At 45.8% G+C, this 13378-nt stretch overlaps 1 protein-coding gene across 4 annotated transcripts in view; it reads right to left on the reverse strand.

Annotated features, from left to right (window-relative positions):
- The window catches only part of LOC109446977 (kinesin-like protein KIF28P), a 50470-nt gene that overhangs the window by 16492 nt on the left and 20600 nt on the right, over window positions 1-13378 (reverse strand). For 3 of the 4 annotated variants that reach the window (XM_074316898.1, XM_074316896.1, XM_074316895.1), the window contains 8 exons: window positions 13012-13236; window positions 11068-11222; window positions 9302-9413; window positions 7001-7068; window positions 4983-5092; window positions 2871-3100; window positions 1492-1582; window positions 449-503 (listed from right to left, as the gene is read on the reverse strand). In XM_074316898.1, coding sequence (XP_074172999.1) covers window positions 449-503; window positions 1492-1582; window positions 2871-3100; window positions 4983-5092; window positions 7001-7068; window positions 9302-9413; window positions 11068-11222; window positions 13012-13236 — 1046 coding nt within the window. The remainder of the gene's footprint in view (window positions 1-448; window positions 504-1491; window positions 1583-2870; window positions 3101-4982; window positions 5093-7000; window positions 7069-9301; window positions 9414-11067; window positions 11223-13011; window positions 13237-13378) is intronic. The other variant, XM_074316897.1, reaches the window with a different exon arrangement.

Consider the following 13378-nt stretch of genomic DNA (forward strand, 5'->3'; position numbering starts at 1 on the left):
GAGGGAGTCCCTGGGGAAAAGATCACCTCAAAGTCTGGACTTTCCATTAGTCCAGTTGAGAGCTCCAAGCATGGAGATCTGAGGATGCTTTTGCTTTTGGCAGTGACCCTGAGAGACCTGTAGTAGGCCTGTCCTTTTAACTTTCCTCATTTCCTGACCAGACCTACTGTTGTCTATTTGTGAAAAATTACAGAGTCTAGCAACTGACTTTCCCTTTTCTCCCAAGATCAGAGCCAAAAAATAAAGTGAGCGGGGCAGGAGGCATTTCAGAGAAAGGACGCCTTCCCGAAGCTTGCTTCTATGAGCACTAGAGGGGGTCGCTTCTTGTTCTGGGCTGCCCAGCACTTGTGGCCTGGCCTGACGAGGGAGAGATGAATTTTGAGACTCTCTCTGGACTGAGTGGTCACAGTTCTCTACCACTGGACAAAGATGGTTCGTGTAAACTTACCCCAGACCTTGAAGAGTGATGGCATTTGAAGCAGATTGACCAGCGTCACATGAACCTGAAAAGAATTAGGATAACATTTTCCAAAGTTTTCAGGATTTGACTTGAATGTGTCTGATGTTTGGGAAGTGCCATTTTCTCTCCAATAGGATCAAATAAAGGGATTTTCCCACGGGAATTTTAAATCAAATGTACTTGGATACCACTTTGCTTTATGGATTATTGTTTACCTTTCAACCCTTTTTGTGTGGAATTCTTAACCTTTTTAAAGTTTCACCTTCCCCGTAGGAATTCTGGAGGAAGCTGTGGAGTCTGCGCCTTAGGTGATGCGCTCACTGAAGCCGGCCCACAGGAAGGTCCTGGTCTGGGAAGCTCTGTTTCTGTCAGTAACTGACCCGGAGGACAGTGCCCAGAGCACCCCCACCCCCGCACCTCCTGAGGGCCGGCCCCTCCTCCCGGTGCCCGGTGCCCGGTGCCACCCTGCATGAGCCCTCTCCTGTCCTGGGTGCCCACAGGGCTAGGGCAGGGAAGGTTAGATGTTAGTACAATACTGGTGCCATTTTCCAGTGGATGATGGTATACACACACGAGGGAATATGATTCAGCCTTAAAAAGGAAGGAAATTCTGACACAGGCCACCACATGGAAGAACCTTGAGAACATGTGCTAAGTAAAATATGCCAGTCACAAAAGGACAAATACTGTATGCCTCCACTTATGTGAGGTACCTGGAATAGTCAAAATCATAAAGACAGGAAGAGAAATGGTGGTTTCCAGGGGCTGGGAGGAGGGGAAATGGATTGTTATTATTTAATGGATACAGGACTTTCAGTTTGGGAAGATGAGAAAGTTCTGGAGATGGATGGGGGTGATGGTTCCACAACAAGGTGAATGCACATAATGCCACTGACCTGTACACTTAAAAATGGTTAAGATGGTGAATTTTATGTTACATATATTTTATAATAATAATAATGATGATAATAAAACATGCTCCTGGGGCAAGAAGCTTGAGCAGGAGCAGAGTAAATCAAAGAGGTGAGTACCAGCCTGAATGAAGTACTTGAGGACCCCAGTGAGCTGTGGGTCCTCATTGACGTTGAGGAGGTGAGGGAAGGTCTTCACCATCTGTCGCTCCTGGAGGAGAAACAGAGAGGGTTCCTGTCACCAAACAGGACCAGCACACTCAGGAGAACTGTGTTCTTTTCATATCGGTTCTCATCAAAACCACTTGTGTGGGCATCCTGCCAAATCAACTGGTAAAGCAAACCCAGAGAGGAAAGCCGAGTGGGGCTCCAGGCTTTGCTGACAGGACAGCAGGTGAGACCCTCGGCAGGTCAGTGGCCAGTGGCCTGAGTTCACCGGGACAGGGCTGTTCCCAAGCATAGCTGGCGTCTAACTCTGTCCCCATTCCCAGCAGCCCTCACCTTGGCCCCTTGACGTTGACTGCTAACCCCACTGTTTTCTTTAGGCCCCTGGTGTCCCCAGCAGGAGTCCCCACTCTGCTGTCCTCCCTGGGTGATTCCTCCCCAGGTTTCCAGGTAACTTCTGCGGGATTCCCATTTCCTCCATCCTGCTGGCTAGCCCCCTGATGAGCCAGTGTTGATGGAAATGCAGGTGTCACTGTCCTCTCCTAGTAACCTAAGCATCGATTGGTATTGCAGTCAAGGAGGACAGATGTCAAACAGAACTGGAATAAACTATCCAAGCACAAGGAAAGCTTTTAAATCTTGACATTCTGGTAAAGAATAAAGAAGATAAAAATCCTTCCCATTTTACTGTCCACCCAGAACACCAACTCTTGTGTACCCGAACTCGGAATCGTACTTAGCCCAGCTACCCCTTAGGCAGACTGTTACTTTAATAGCACTCCGTGCCCCCCACATTGCGCCAGTACCTCTACAATCCTTGGACCCTAACTTGACCTGGCCTCCCGATGCAGCACGGCCCACCCCACCCCTCTCCTGAGGCTCACATCTGTTCTAGGGTTCACGAGCCTTTCGAAGCCAGACTGGACCCGTCCCACCACTCCCAAAGTGTTCGTGATTTTGGGGTTTGCCCCGAGCCGAGTGGCTCTGGGGGGTAAGGTCATGGTGGGGGTGTGGTGTTGATGGGAGGCAGAGAGGGAATCTCCCGACCCATGTATGAAATTCACATCCCAGCCCACTTATAATCTGGCACCCGTAGTAAATGCCACCATGGTTCCGGGGCACAACATACGGTCCCCACAAGACAACTCAGACCCCTCATATTCTCCCCAAACTCTATCAACAGCCTTGAACTTTATCCTCAGCCTCATTATCCCTGTGCACCAAGGCCTCTCCGTTTCCTTCACTTTCCCGCCCTGCCCTCTCTCCCCTAATTCTGCCAAGAGTATTCTTGTGTCCTATGTCACATTGCACACATTTGCTGACAAAAGCCTCACCCCCATCGTCCATCCACCTGCCCGACAGCAGCCCAGAGAGCGGCGCCGGGGCCGTGGTGCGCGCCCTCCCCCGCCGGGGCCTCCGCACGTGCAGGCGGCGCCGCTCACCTGGGCAACGGCCGCGTAGAGCCGCCGCCATTCCTTCCGGGCCTGCGCGCGCAGGTGCGCCCAGGTCAGCTGACGAGCACGCGGCCCGAGCCCGTGTTCTGCCAGCGAATAGGCTGGCTGCTCTGGAAGGAGGGAGGTATTTAAGCAACAGGTTGGCCGTGTCAGAGGCGAGGCTACGGGTGGGCGGTTGACTCCGTTCTCGGTGAAAACACGGGACACCCAGCAGGGGAGGAGGAGGATTGAGCAGCACTGACGTGGGACGGAGTCACTCGGTGAGCTCCACGGAGACACGCTCTCCTTTTAGTAACTAGGACACTAGAGCGAGGAGGTCCTCCCAGGAGGAGGCGTGAAGCTCCACGCTCGATGTTTTTATTCCTGTGGGCAGGTGAGAGTGATTTGCTTTATACGGTGGTTACAGGGGATTCCTCTGAGGCCGGGGATTCAGGGAGAATTCTCCTGCATTGTTTTTCTCGTGTTCTGTGTCTGTGCTTTTGTGAACGATGGGAATTAGATGCTGCCCTTAGGTCAAGCATGTCCAGTTTTTGATGGTACAGAGATCTGTGACCAGGCAGAGCCACTCCTGGACCAGGCTAGGCACGGACTCTAATGTAGGCAGTGCTTATTTGAAGCTGAAATCTTAGGGAGTCAGGACGTGGGGACCCAGAGGTGTGCCGGGGCGGGGGGCGACCTGCCCTCTGAGCTGGACATGGAGGCAGCCTGTGTGTGTGGGTGCAGGACAGCGTTCGGCTCGGGGGTGCTGACACTACCAGGGTCCCCATGGATCGAGGGAGCTCCACTGGGGGAGGGGAACGGTACACAAGGGCAGGATGCTGGCTGTGGAGCCTGAGCGCTGGACACGAGAGGTTTTGGACCTTCTGGTATCGCTGTTTTGATGCTGAACATTTTTACCAATTTTACTTTGTTTTATATTTTGCCTTTTAAAATCCATCTCATTCTAACTTATTAATGGGCATAAGATTACATCTACCTCATGCTGACAAACTGAAATCTGAGGCCTTAACTGGAAGCCATGGTTCTCACTAATTGCAGAGTGAGGTCTCCTGGAGGACTTTCCAAACCACTGTTGCCCCCAGCGATTGATTCATGGGTCTCAGTGGTGCCCGGTCAGCAGATGGCGCTAATGTGCAGCCAGGGCTGCGTGGTCTTAGCAACAGGAGCTGCTACTAACGCTTCTTGAGCTTCAAACATCACTTAACTGTATGAGGCCATCAGCAGAATCAACGTCAAATGGTCACCATCAAACTCTGGTGAGGAAACAGTAATTCCAGTAGAAATAGTGGCCTCAAAATAAAAATGGCATTAAGGCAGCCAAAGTTGTTAATGGTAGCGGTTTTTCACAAATCCCTGTAACATGACTTTCCCTGACCCGTCCTCCCATGGCCTGTCGATGGTTTTGTAAACATCTAATATCCTCTTTTGAAATATCAAGAATAGTTTGTTTTCTCATTGAATCCTGATCTATGATATAAAAACATACAAAATATTTAATCAAGATTGTGATATTTCTGTGTTAGGCGTGTGGATAGCAGGAAGGGTTGAGGGTGGGTACAAGTATAAGAATGCAAACGTCGTCTTTCATAGTAGAAATTCACTAGATAATATCTAAAAATGGGAAAAAATCAAGAAATAACAGTATAAGCAAACTGAAAACATGAGATAATACACATCAGAAAAAAACACTAAAGTATTAAAAGTGATTAAGGGCAAAAATAAATCAATAATAAAATAGCAATAAAATGAGACTACAGTGACCATTTTAAAAGGGCAGGGACATCATTTCTTACAACTGCATGTGAATATATTTATCTCAAAATGAAGTGATGTTTTTTTTCCCCTGAGGTCAGGGCCAAAATGTCCTGGACAAAGAGCCCCTAGGTGGGCTCTGCTCAGACTATCCAGGCTAAGCCTGTGCTGGCCCGTCTTCTCACTCCCCGCTCTCTGGCTGCTGGCTTGGACTCAGCCTTGACTCCTGACTCAGTTTACCTGTAATTCTGGAGTTTCCACATCTGAGCAGCAGTTTACTGTTCTCTGCCCTCGACTCTCTCATCAGCGTCGAGGTGTTGACCACGGCTTTGTTCCGGATCTTTTTAGCCCTGTCATGTGCAAAGAGGAGCACACTCTCAGGCCACGGACCCCTTTGCAGCTGGGGCAGCTCCTCCAGAGCTCTGGCCAGAAGCTGGCCATGCTTTGATCGCAAACGGTCAAAGTGGGGGCTTTTCACCCTCCCCCCCAGGTGATTCCAGATTCCACCCTGTCAGGTTCCAGTAAACCATTAAGACCAAAAGGGACTTGAGTGCCTTCCATGGTTCAAATAAACACAAGCAGCTCAGCCAGGACCCTCAACACACTCAGCCAGTTGGGCTGATTCAGTTAATGAAAAAATCTGTTCAAACACTGTTGCTACTGTAATAACTCAACCCCTGGAGCTGTCAGCAACTGTTCTGCCTGGTGCCCCAGGTTAGGAGGGGTCTTAGAGGTTATCAGGTTCACTTACTCCTGTCTAGTGTAGCCAGAGAAAATAGGGGATGCCCCCAAATATTGCATGGGCCATACCTATGCTCAGACATTCCTTGCTCCTTATCTGAAATTCAAGTTTAACTGGGGATCCTGTATATTTACTTGCAAATCTGGCAGCCTTACTCCTTTCACTGAGGAACAGAGGGTTTACATGGTTTGCCCCAAGTTACATAGTTCGTGACAGATCCGGGACCAGAGCTCAGGACCCCTGTGTACCATTGTCTCTTGACATCACACAATCCCATAAAAACTGCCAGCCACAGATTTGCATCTGATAAGCAGAGAAAAAATGAAATTTCTAGATATTACTAAAGACAAAATTTGAGCTAAAAATTTGAAGTTTGTGGTGTAGATGCGGGAAGAATTAGTGGAAAACACTAGTGAAGCTGCACAGTAAAGAATGAGAATGCAAGTATTTATCATTAAAATGCAAGGGGCTCCTTCCCGGAGAGAGGGCCAGAGGGAAAACCAGGAGAGGCGATTACTTGGAGGCACAATAACTATAATGTTTGAGCAGCAACCTCACGGCAGTTAGATGTTTGCCAGCAATGGTTCACATGTGGTCTCTCCCCGCTTCAATGTGTGAGGAAATGGGTCGGGAGGTTCAGGTCCCATAGCTGGTGGCGCCAGAGTCTGTCTGACGTGCAAGCCTGGAGACCTGACAGTGGCATTAGAGCAGACAAATAGGTTTCTTATTTCACAGGCCAGCTCCAGCAGCGTGGCACGCGGGCCTGAGACTCCCAGTGGTGGATTGTCAATGTCCGCTGTGCAAATGGGAAGGAGGAGTGGTGGCTGCAAGTGGTTTCAACCTCGGGCTAGAGGCTCCCTCCCCCACACCCTCCCCTTTCTCAAAAGGGTCAGGAGAAGCAGGATCCAGGTGCCTGCCTTGGAAAGTAGGAACATGGTTCAGTCACAGCCTCCTGCCAGGACTGACTGTGTGGACTTGTTTCCCAGGCCAGTCAGTCAGCTGGGAAGGGACCTGGCAATGGTAGCCCTGCCCTGGGAAGGGATACTGATTACAGTGTGTGTTTGGGGCCTGGAGACGTGAGAACCAATACAGGGAAAGCTGCAGACTTGGTGGCTGGTTGCCAACCTTGGGAGTTTGCCTCTTACACACTCGTCTAGTATTAGCAAAAAAAATGCCCTGCCAGCCATTCTCTATGTGTCCCATGTGACAAAAGGACAAACCTGTGAATGGCCATGCTGTGTGGCAGGAAACTATAGGGAGACAGATCTACCCTCTTTAGGAATAGCATCAGTGCCCCTCCCATTGATTTGCGCCCACGGCTCCTCCCCCATCCAGAACTGCCAGGCTCACCGGAGCCCTGAGTCCCACTTCTCTCTCCTCTTTATTTCCTCCCACTCTTCTCTCACGAATCATTTTGTTGTGCCTTCTCCTGGAACTGTCCCCCTCAAGGGCGCTAGGGGAGTTTGCCAGATGTAGAACTTAGAACCATATGGGTAACAAATATTCATAAACGTACCTTTCAGCATATCTTAATGTTGATAATGTCTCCTCATAGCAGATGTCAGCTGGGCTTATGGCTGCTATCTGTAAGAAATATCTCTTTCAGATTTGGTTTTTTACGTGCGAGTTTGTTGCTACTGTTGATCTTCTACAGCTATCATTCAGAGACCATCTTGTAATTTACAGTATTGTTCAAACTTTGCAACTCTGAAAACTGAGGCTTAGAGAAAACTAATATGCCCAAGGCCACCCAGATAGGGGGCGGAGCTGGGACTGGGACCAGCCCTGAGTCATTCAAACTCCTGTGCTGTGGACCCCTCACTCCACTGCCATCATCATTGAGTCCCCAGCAGATTTACTCAGGGTTTTATGACAGTTGAATGTTAGCATCGCAGAGACCAAATGAAAGCTGCTCATGACTAGCCACTTGCATGGTTTCAAGTCTCTCTATCAGCTTCGAATTAATTGTCCTAGAATTCAAATGAGAAAACACGCTTTTGGGTGCAGTGGAGATGGGCAGGGTCCCTGAGTCTGGGCAGGAGGGAATGTGACGGCCCATGTAGCTGTGTGTAACCAATAGCCCCGACTGTGATCCAGAGCTCAGGAGCCTGGCGAATCATCATTAACCTTCATTTAGCTTTGCAGCTTTTAAAGCTCGTTCATTTATATCACCTCATTTAATCACCACAGCAATACAGATGCTCTTCCACTTAGGATGGGGTCACATCCCGATACACTGTCATAAGTTGAACACATCTTAAGTTGAAAGTGCATTTAATACACCTAACTTTCCCAACACCATAGCTCAGCCTAGCCCACCTTAAACGTGCTCAGACGCTTCCATCAGCCTGCGGTTGGCCAGTGACCTTGAGTTTCATCTCAAGAGCAATTGCCTTCCTTCCTCCTCTTCTCACCAGAAGCAGGAGACACACATGGGTGTTTCGTAGACATGAGGGGATGCGAACACACAAAGCACAATATCCAAAAACAACACTGGCACACAATACACTGCAGAGGGCCGGTCATTTACTCTGGTGAGGGCCGAGCTGACCGGGAGCGGTGGCTCACTGCCCAGCATCACGAGAGAGGATCAGAGGGCATATGGCTAGTGCAGGAAAAGGTCACAATTCCTAATGTGAAGTACGGTTTCTACTGAATGCGTAAGGCGTTTGCACCGTCCTAAAGTCAAAAAATTCTAAGTTGAACTATTGTTAAGTCAGGGACCATCTGTATTTTCAACTGAATGCTATTACCTCCACTTTGGTGATAAAGAACATGAACTTTTCGATGGGAGCCACAGAGATTCTAGAGCTTGCACATTGGTTTTGCAAATTCTCTTTTTTATTTGCCTCCTGAGATGACCAGTGACCACGCCCAACCTCCTACCCAGCACACATTTTTTGTTAACACGTTGCGTACTGCGGGGTTTAAATCCCTCGTGAAGATTCTCGTGATCCGTACGCAACATGTTAAGCACAGTGATGCCTCAGTCAGAGCTGTGTCTCAGGTCTAGAAGTCATCCTCTCTCCCAGGTGACTTTGCACACATCTGCCGAGACCCGTTAGATTCACTTTTGCAGTCTACAGTTCAGAGGGCATCTTACGGTCACCTTTTAGCCCAGATGCTTAGGGAATGTCCCATTGAGGCCCACAGGTACTGACAACCGGAAAAACTCGAACATGAAATATTTTTAAATAGGCATCGTTAAACAGTCAAGAGTAGGGATGTGTTTTCCAGTGCCGTCTAGAGAGAGGAGCATATAGAACAGGTCTCTCCAGGACAGCAGGCCCAGACGAGGCTGGAGGCAGAGTTTGCCCAGTTTTGTCCCTTCCTGTACCCAAAGCTGAAGAACAGAGAGTTCTAATTTTAACATGCCACATTGTACCCACTTGGCCAACATTTAGTAATGAGAGTCTGGAGTCTTTGTGAGATGCCGTGATGCAGATACTCTCCACGGTGGATGTCTGCCTGTGTCTAACATGGTCAAATTGATTTCCAGTCTTGCCATGAAATGACTGCTGATTAGAATAACACGACCGTGTTAGTTTTTAAATTGTATTAGTTTTTTTTCCTGATAATAAAAGGAATATATGTTCCTTGTAGAGAACCTGCAAACTACAGAAAAAAATAAATAAATGATAATTAGCAATGTAGAAAATTTCTTTGAACACCGTAGTAGAAAGCGCTCCAGGAGTCATGTGATAATCTGTAAGAATGTGCTATGTCAGTGCAGAGTGCTATCTAGATTAGTGGCACACGGAGAATAATTTTAACAATGGCTGAGCTGGTGTAACAGGTTGCAAGAAAGTCATTTTACCAAAGCGGTTCTGCTGTTCCCGCCCAGAGCTGACTGGAGCAGTTTGGTCAGAACAGAATCTCTGTAGGGAATGTGCAAGACTTTCTTCCCCACGGCTGCATCAGCCAGAGCACTGAAAGCAATAAATAAATAAATAAATAAATAAATAAATAAATAAAAATACAGAACAACAAATTAAAATTAGAATGTATCAGGAAGAGCTCTGCCTCCCTGGGCGTGTGTCAGCAGCACGGCTCACAGCCCCTGTGTGACCCCATAGATCTGAGAGGGGACCCTGAATCATATCTGATCATTGAGACACCTTGTGTGCAAAGTTGCTGAAGCAAGTTAGTTAACCAGCAAGGCCACTGGCTCTCTCTCCCAGATCAACCTGGAAAAACCAGAGGAAGAGTGAATGACACTGAACGCCTCAGCCCCCACCCGCCCTGGGGGACTACAGAGAAAGCAGTGCTGGGATGAAGAGAGTGGGGGACAGGAGGAGGCAGTCCCGCCTGTGAGAAATCGTAATCACAGAGAAAAGGAATTAATCTCACAGATTTGGAACAGAAACCAAACTGGGAGTTTGCCATCAGACGATCACTAACGGAAATTCGGAAGAGTATACTCACCCAGAAGGAAATTGATCTCAGATAGTAGCTGAGCTTTAATAAGGAATGAGTAGTTTTTAAAAAGTGTGTGTGTGGGGGGTAAATGTGAATGAACACTACAAAATAGTAATAATAATGTCTTTTGGGGTTAAAAAATAATGTAATTAAATTACATATTAATTGAATATGTAGGACGAGGATCTGTGTATTATCCAGGAAGAAGATAAAGTATTTATTATATTTAGACTTTAACCAACTGAGCAGATTAAAGAGCCAAGAAACAGTTAAGCATACATTGAACTTTACTGTATGATAGATAGCATATCAGATCAGTGGGGAAAGGAGGGACTATTATTCAACAAATGTAACTGGAAAAATTGGTATTCTGTCAGGAAAAAATAATGTAAAGATGCTTACCTAACACTACACACTGAAATCAACTCTAGATGGATAGGAACTTAAGTATAATATAGGCAGATCTCATTCTGACTCTAATTTTCTTAAAACAAGACACAAAAAATGCAAAATGTAAACCATAAGCATAATATCAGTTAGGCAAAACTAATCTTTGGTGACAAAGGTCTTTTTTTTTTTTTTTTTTTTTGGTGGGAGTGAAAGCTAGGCGGGGGTGTAAGGGAGCTTTCTGAGTTTGGGAAATGTTCTATATCTTGGTATGGATGTTAATTACATCAATACATACATACGTAACAATTCATTAAGCTGAACACTTAAAATTTTTGTACTTTGCCGTATGTAATTTATACCTTAATAACTTCAAAAAGTAAGATCCAGAAGAAAATATAATACTTTACCCTTTTTATAAAGTTCAAAAATGAGTGCCACTAAATAATAATATTCACATGTGATAAAACAAGAAAGGATGAGAGAAAGATGAGAAGGGGAGAGAACGAGATCAGAAAAACCTAAAATTCAAGATGCTAGTTACGTGCAAGGAAAATACAGGAAAGGAAGACCAACTATTTGTTGGGTTGGGTGGTGGTTTTCTTAGTGTTCATCTCATTAAAAAGCAATTAATTAGTTTAAAATAAAGTAATAAAAGGACCAAGCATGAGCCAATGATGACAGAGAGTCATGAACCAAGAGTCAGGATTAATCTAATTTTTGATATCAGAAGTCAGTTTTATGGTACAAATAAATACCTGTCTACTGATTATTTACCTGATAACATTTCCTAAATTGGTCAAACTTAAGTTAACTCGCGATCCTTCCTTAAGTCTGTCTCCTTCGGATCCTGAAGATTTCTGCCTTTCACTTCCTGCTAAATCCACCAGATTAATACTGGATTGTTTGGTGAGGTCTCTGTCTAGGAAAACCTGTAGGAAAGCACCACAGGTCATGCTCTTAGAGTGGTAGCAGGGTGCACGTGAAGTCAATCTAGTTTACATTTTAAAATGCATTTTCTAATTGTATTTCACACTTAAAAAAAGATGTAATGAAATTCACAAATTAAAGTGTTTTCTTTTCCATGACATTTTACAGTATTCCATTACCAGGCCCCAATGTCAGTTGCCCCTTCCCAATTCTGCAAGGTTATTTCCAATGATATATTCGATACTGGTCATTGCTCTAGTATTTCTATGGACAGTAGACACTGTAAATATAAAATACCGAGAAATCTGCAAAATGAGTGACAATTCAGGGTGGCGTGGTCAGGTAGTGGGAAGAACATGGATTTTACAACGTGGCAGCTTCCCTCGCTGGTTATATAACTGTGAGCAAATGACTTCAGAGTTTCAGCTTTCTCAGTTGTATTTAATGCCAGGGATACTAGCCCACTCCTGGGATGTTATGAGGGTAAATGATAGATGTAATGAATGGTTCTAACCAGGCCTGGCATATGATAATAGGTGTTCTTACTGACGCCAATAGAGTATGCTGTTAGACCTCCATACTCATCTTTTTTTTCACCTTCTTTCTTCTCTTGCCTTTAAAGTATCAAGTTAAAAAAATAGGGCAAACCATATATAAAGTCTGTGAATTTTAATACCATTGTATCAAGTGACTGGTGCTTAAAAGTTACAAAGTTCTTTAAAATGCAGTATCTTGTTTAAGTCCCCCAGCATTCCTGTAAGGAGAGCTATTTATCTCATTCTGCAGAACAGGAAACAGACATCAGAAGCATAAGCTATCTCCCAAAGTTTCAGAGCTGGTAGACAGTCAGACACGGCCCAGTGTTTTTCCACTGTTCTTGGCCAGAGTAGGACAACCTTCATTTACTATAGTCTGTTGGCTAGTGCTGTGGCTTACAGGACAGAGGTGGTAAATCGTATGAACTGTAATGTTTGCCCAGGCTTTGGGAATTCAGTTATCCCTCAGGAACCATGGGGGATTGGTTCCAGGACCCCCCATGGATACCAATATCTGTGGATGTTCGAGCCTCTGATATAAAGTGGTGCAGTATTTGCATATAACCTTCACATATCCTCACATATACTTTAAAACGTCTCTAGATTACTTATAACAGTTAATACAATGTACATGCTATGTAAGTAGTTGTTATCCTGTATTGTTTAGGGAATGATGACATGAAAAAAAATCTGTACATGTCTAGCACAGATACAGTCATGGTAGGCACACATCAGCAATGACGTAGCATTTTATTTTTGAATTTTTGATCCGTGGTTGGTTGAATCCATGGATACAGAACCTGTGGATATGGAGGGCCAACTGTAACCATTTCTGAATCAAACTGGTGACATTGTAGAGGTCACTCTCTGATATCCACCAAGGAGTTTGAAAGAGATAAGTATGTTCTAGTTGATCAAAGATTCAAATTAGTAAAGAGTTGCATGGATTATCTGGCTTCAAAGACTGTATTTTGGTACTTCCGAATGTCGATGGGCTCTGATGGTCCCCTAGGCTCATGGATCTGAAAGCTGGGAGCCAGCGGGGAGCGTGGATGTGGGAGGAGGTAGGAAAAGAGCAAGTGTCTCCCTTTCTCTTGCTTCTGACCCTACAGTCTGTGGTTGGAGGTAGGCACCGAATCCAGAGGTCCAATCTGAAAGGGTTCTGTAATAGTCACCAGCTCACTGTGCTACTGGAAATCCTTCCCAAAGGTCACCCTTGGTGGGAGAGGGGAACAACGGCATTCACTCAACTCACCTGCTTGAACTGAATGGTGATGACCATATGAGATCGGCTGCTGCTGACGTTCATGTTGGTTGAAGCTGTGGTCCTTATTTTTGTCCCTTGTTCCATCAGCCTTTCAATCTGTGCATAGTTCTCACAAGGCACTGACTTCAGACCCTCCACATAAAAGCCCAGCTGTTGATCTTCCCTTACTTTTAGCCCTCCAGGCTTCTTGGTTCTAGAGAGCAAATCTCTTACCTGGGTGGGGGGCGAGGGGGAAGAATAAAAATTGTACACTTCAGGAAGGCAGAGATTTTTGTCTATTTCAGTTAGAGCTCTGCCTAGACTATATTAGGTGCTCAACGAACATTTATTGGACGAATAAATGAATGTTAAATTT

Source organism: Rhinolophus sinicus, linkage group LG12 (genome assembly GCF_036562045.2).
Source record: "Rhinolophus sinicus isolate RSC01 linkage group LG12, ASM3656204v1, whole genome shotgun sequence".
Taxonomy (NCBI): Eukaryota; Metazoa; Chordata; class Mammalia; order Chiroptera; family Rhinolophidae; genus Rhinolophus; species Rhinolophus sinicus.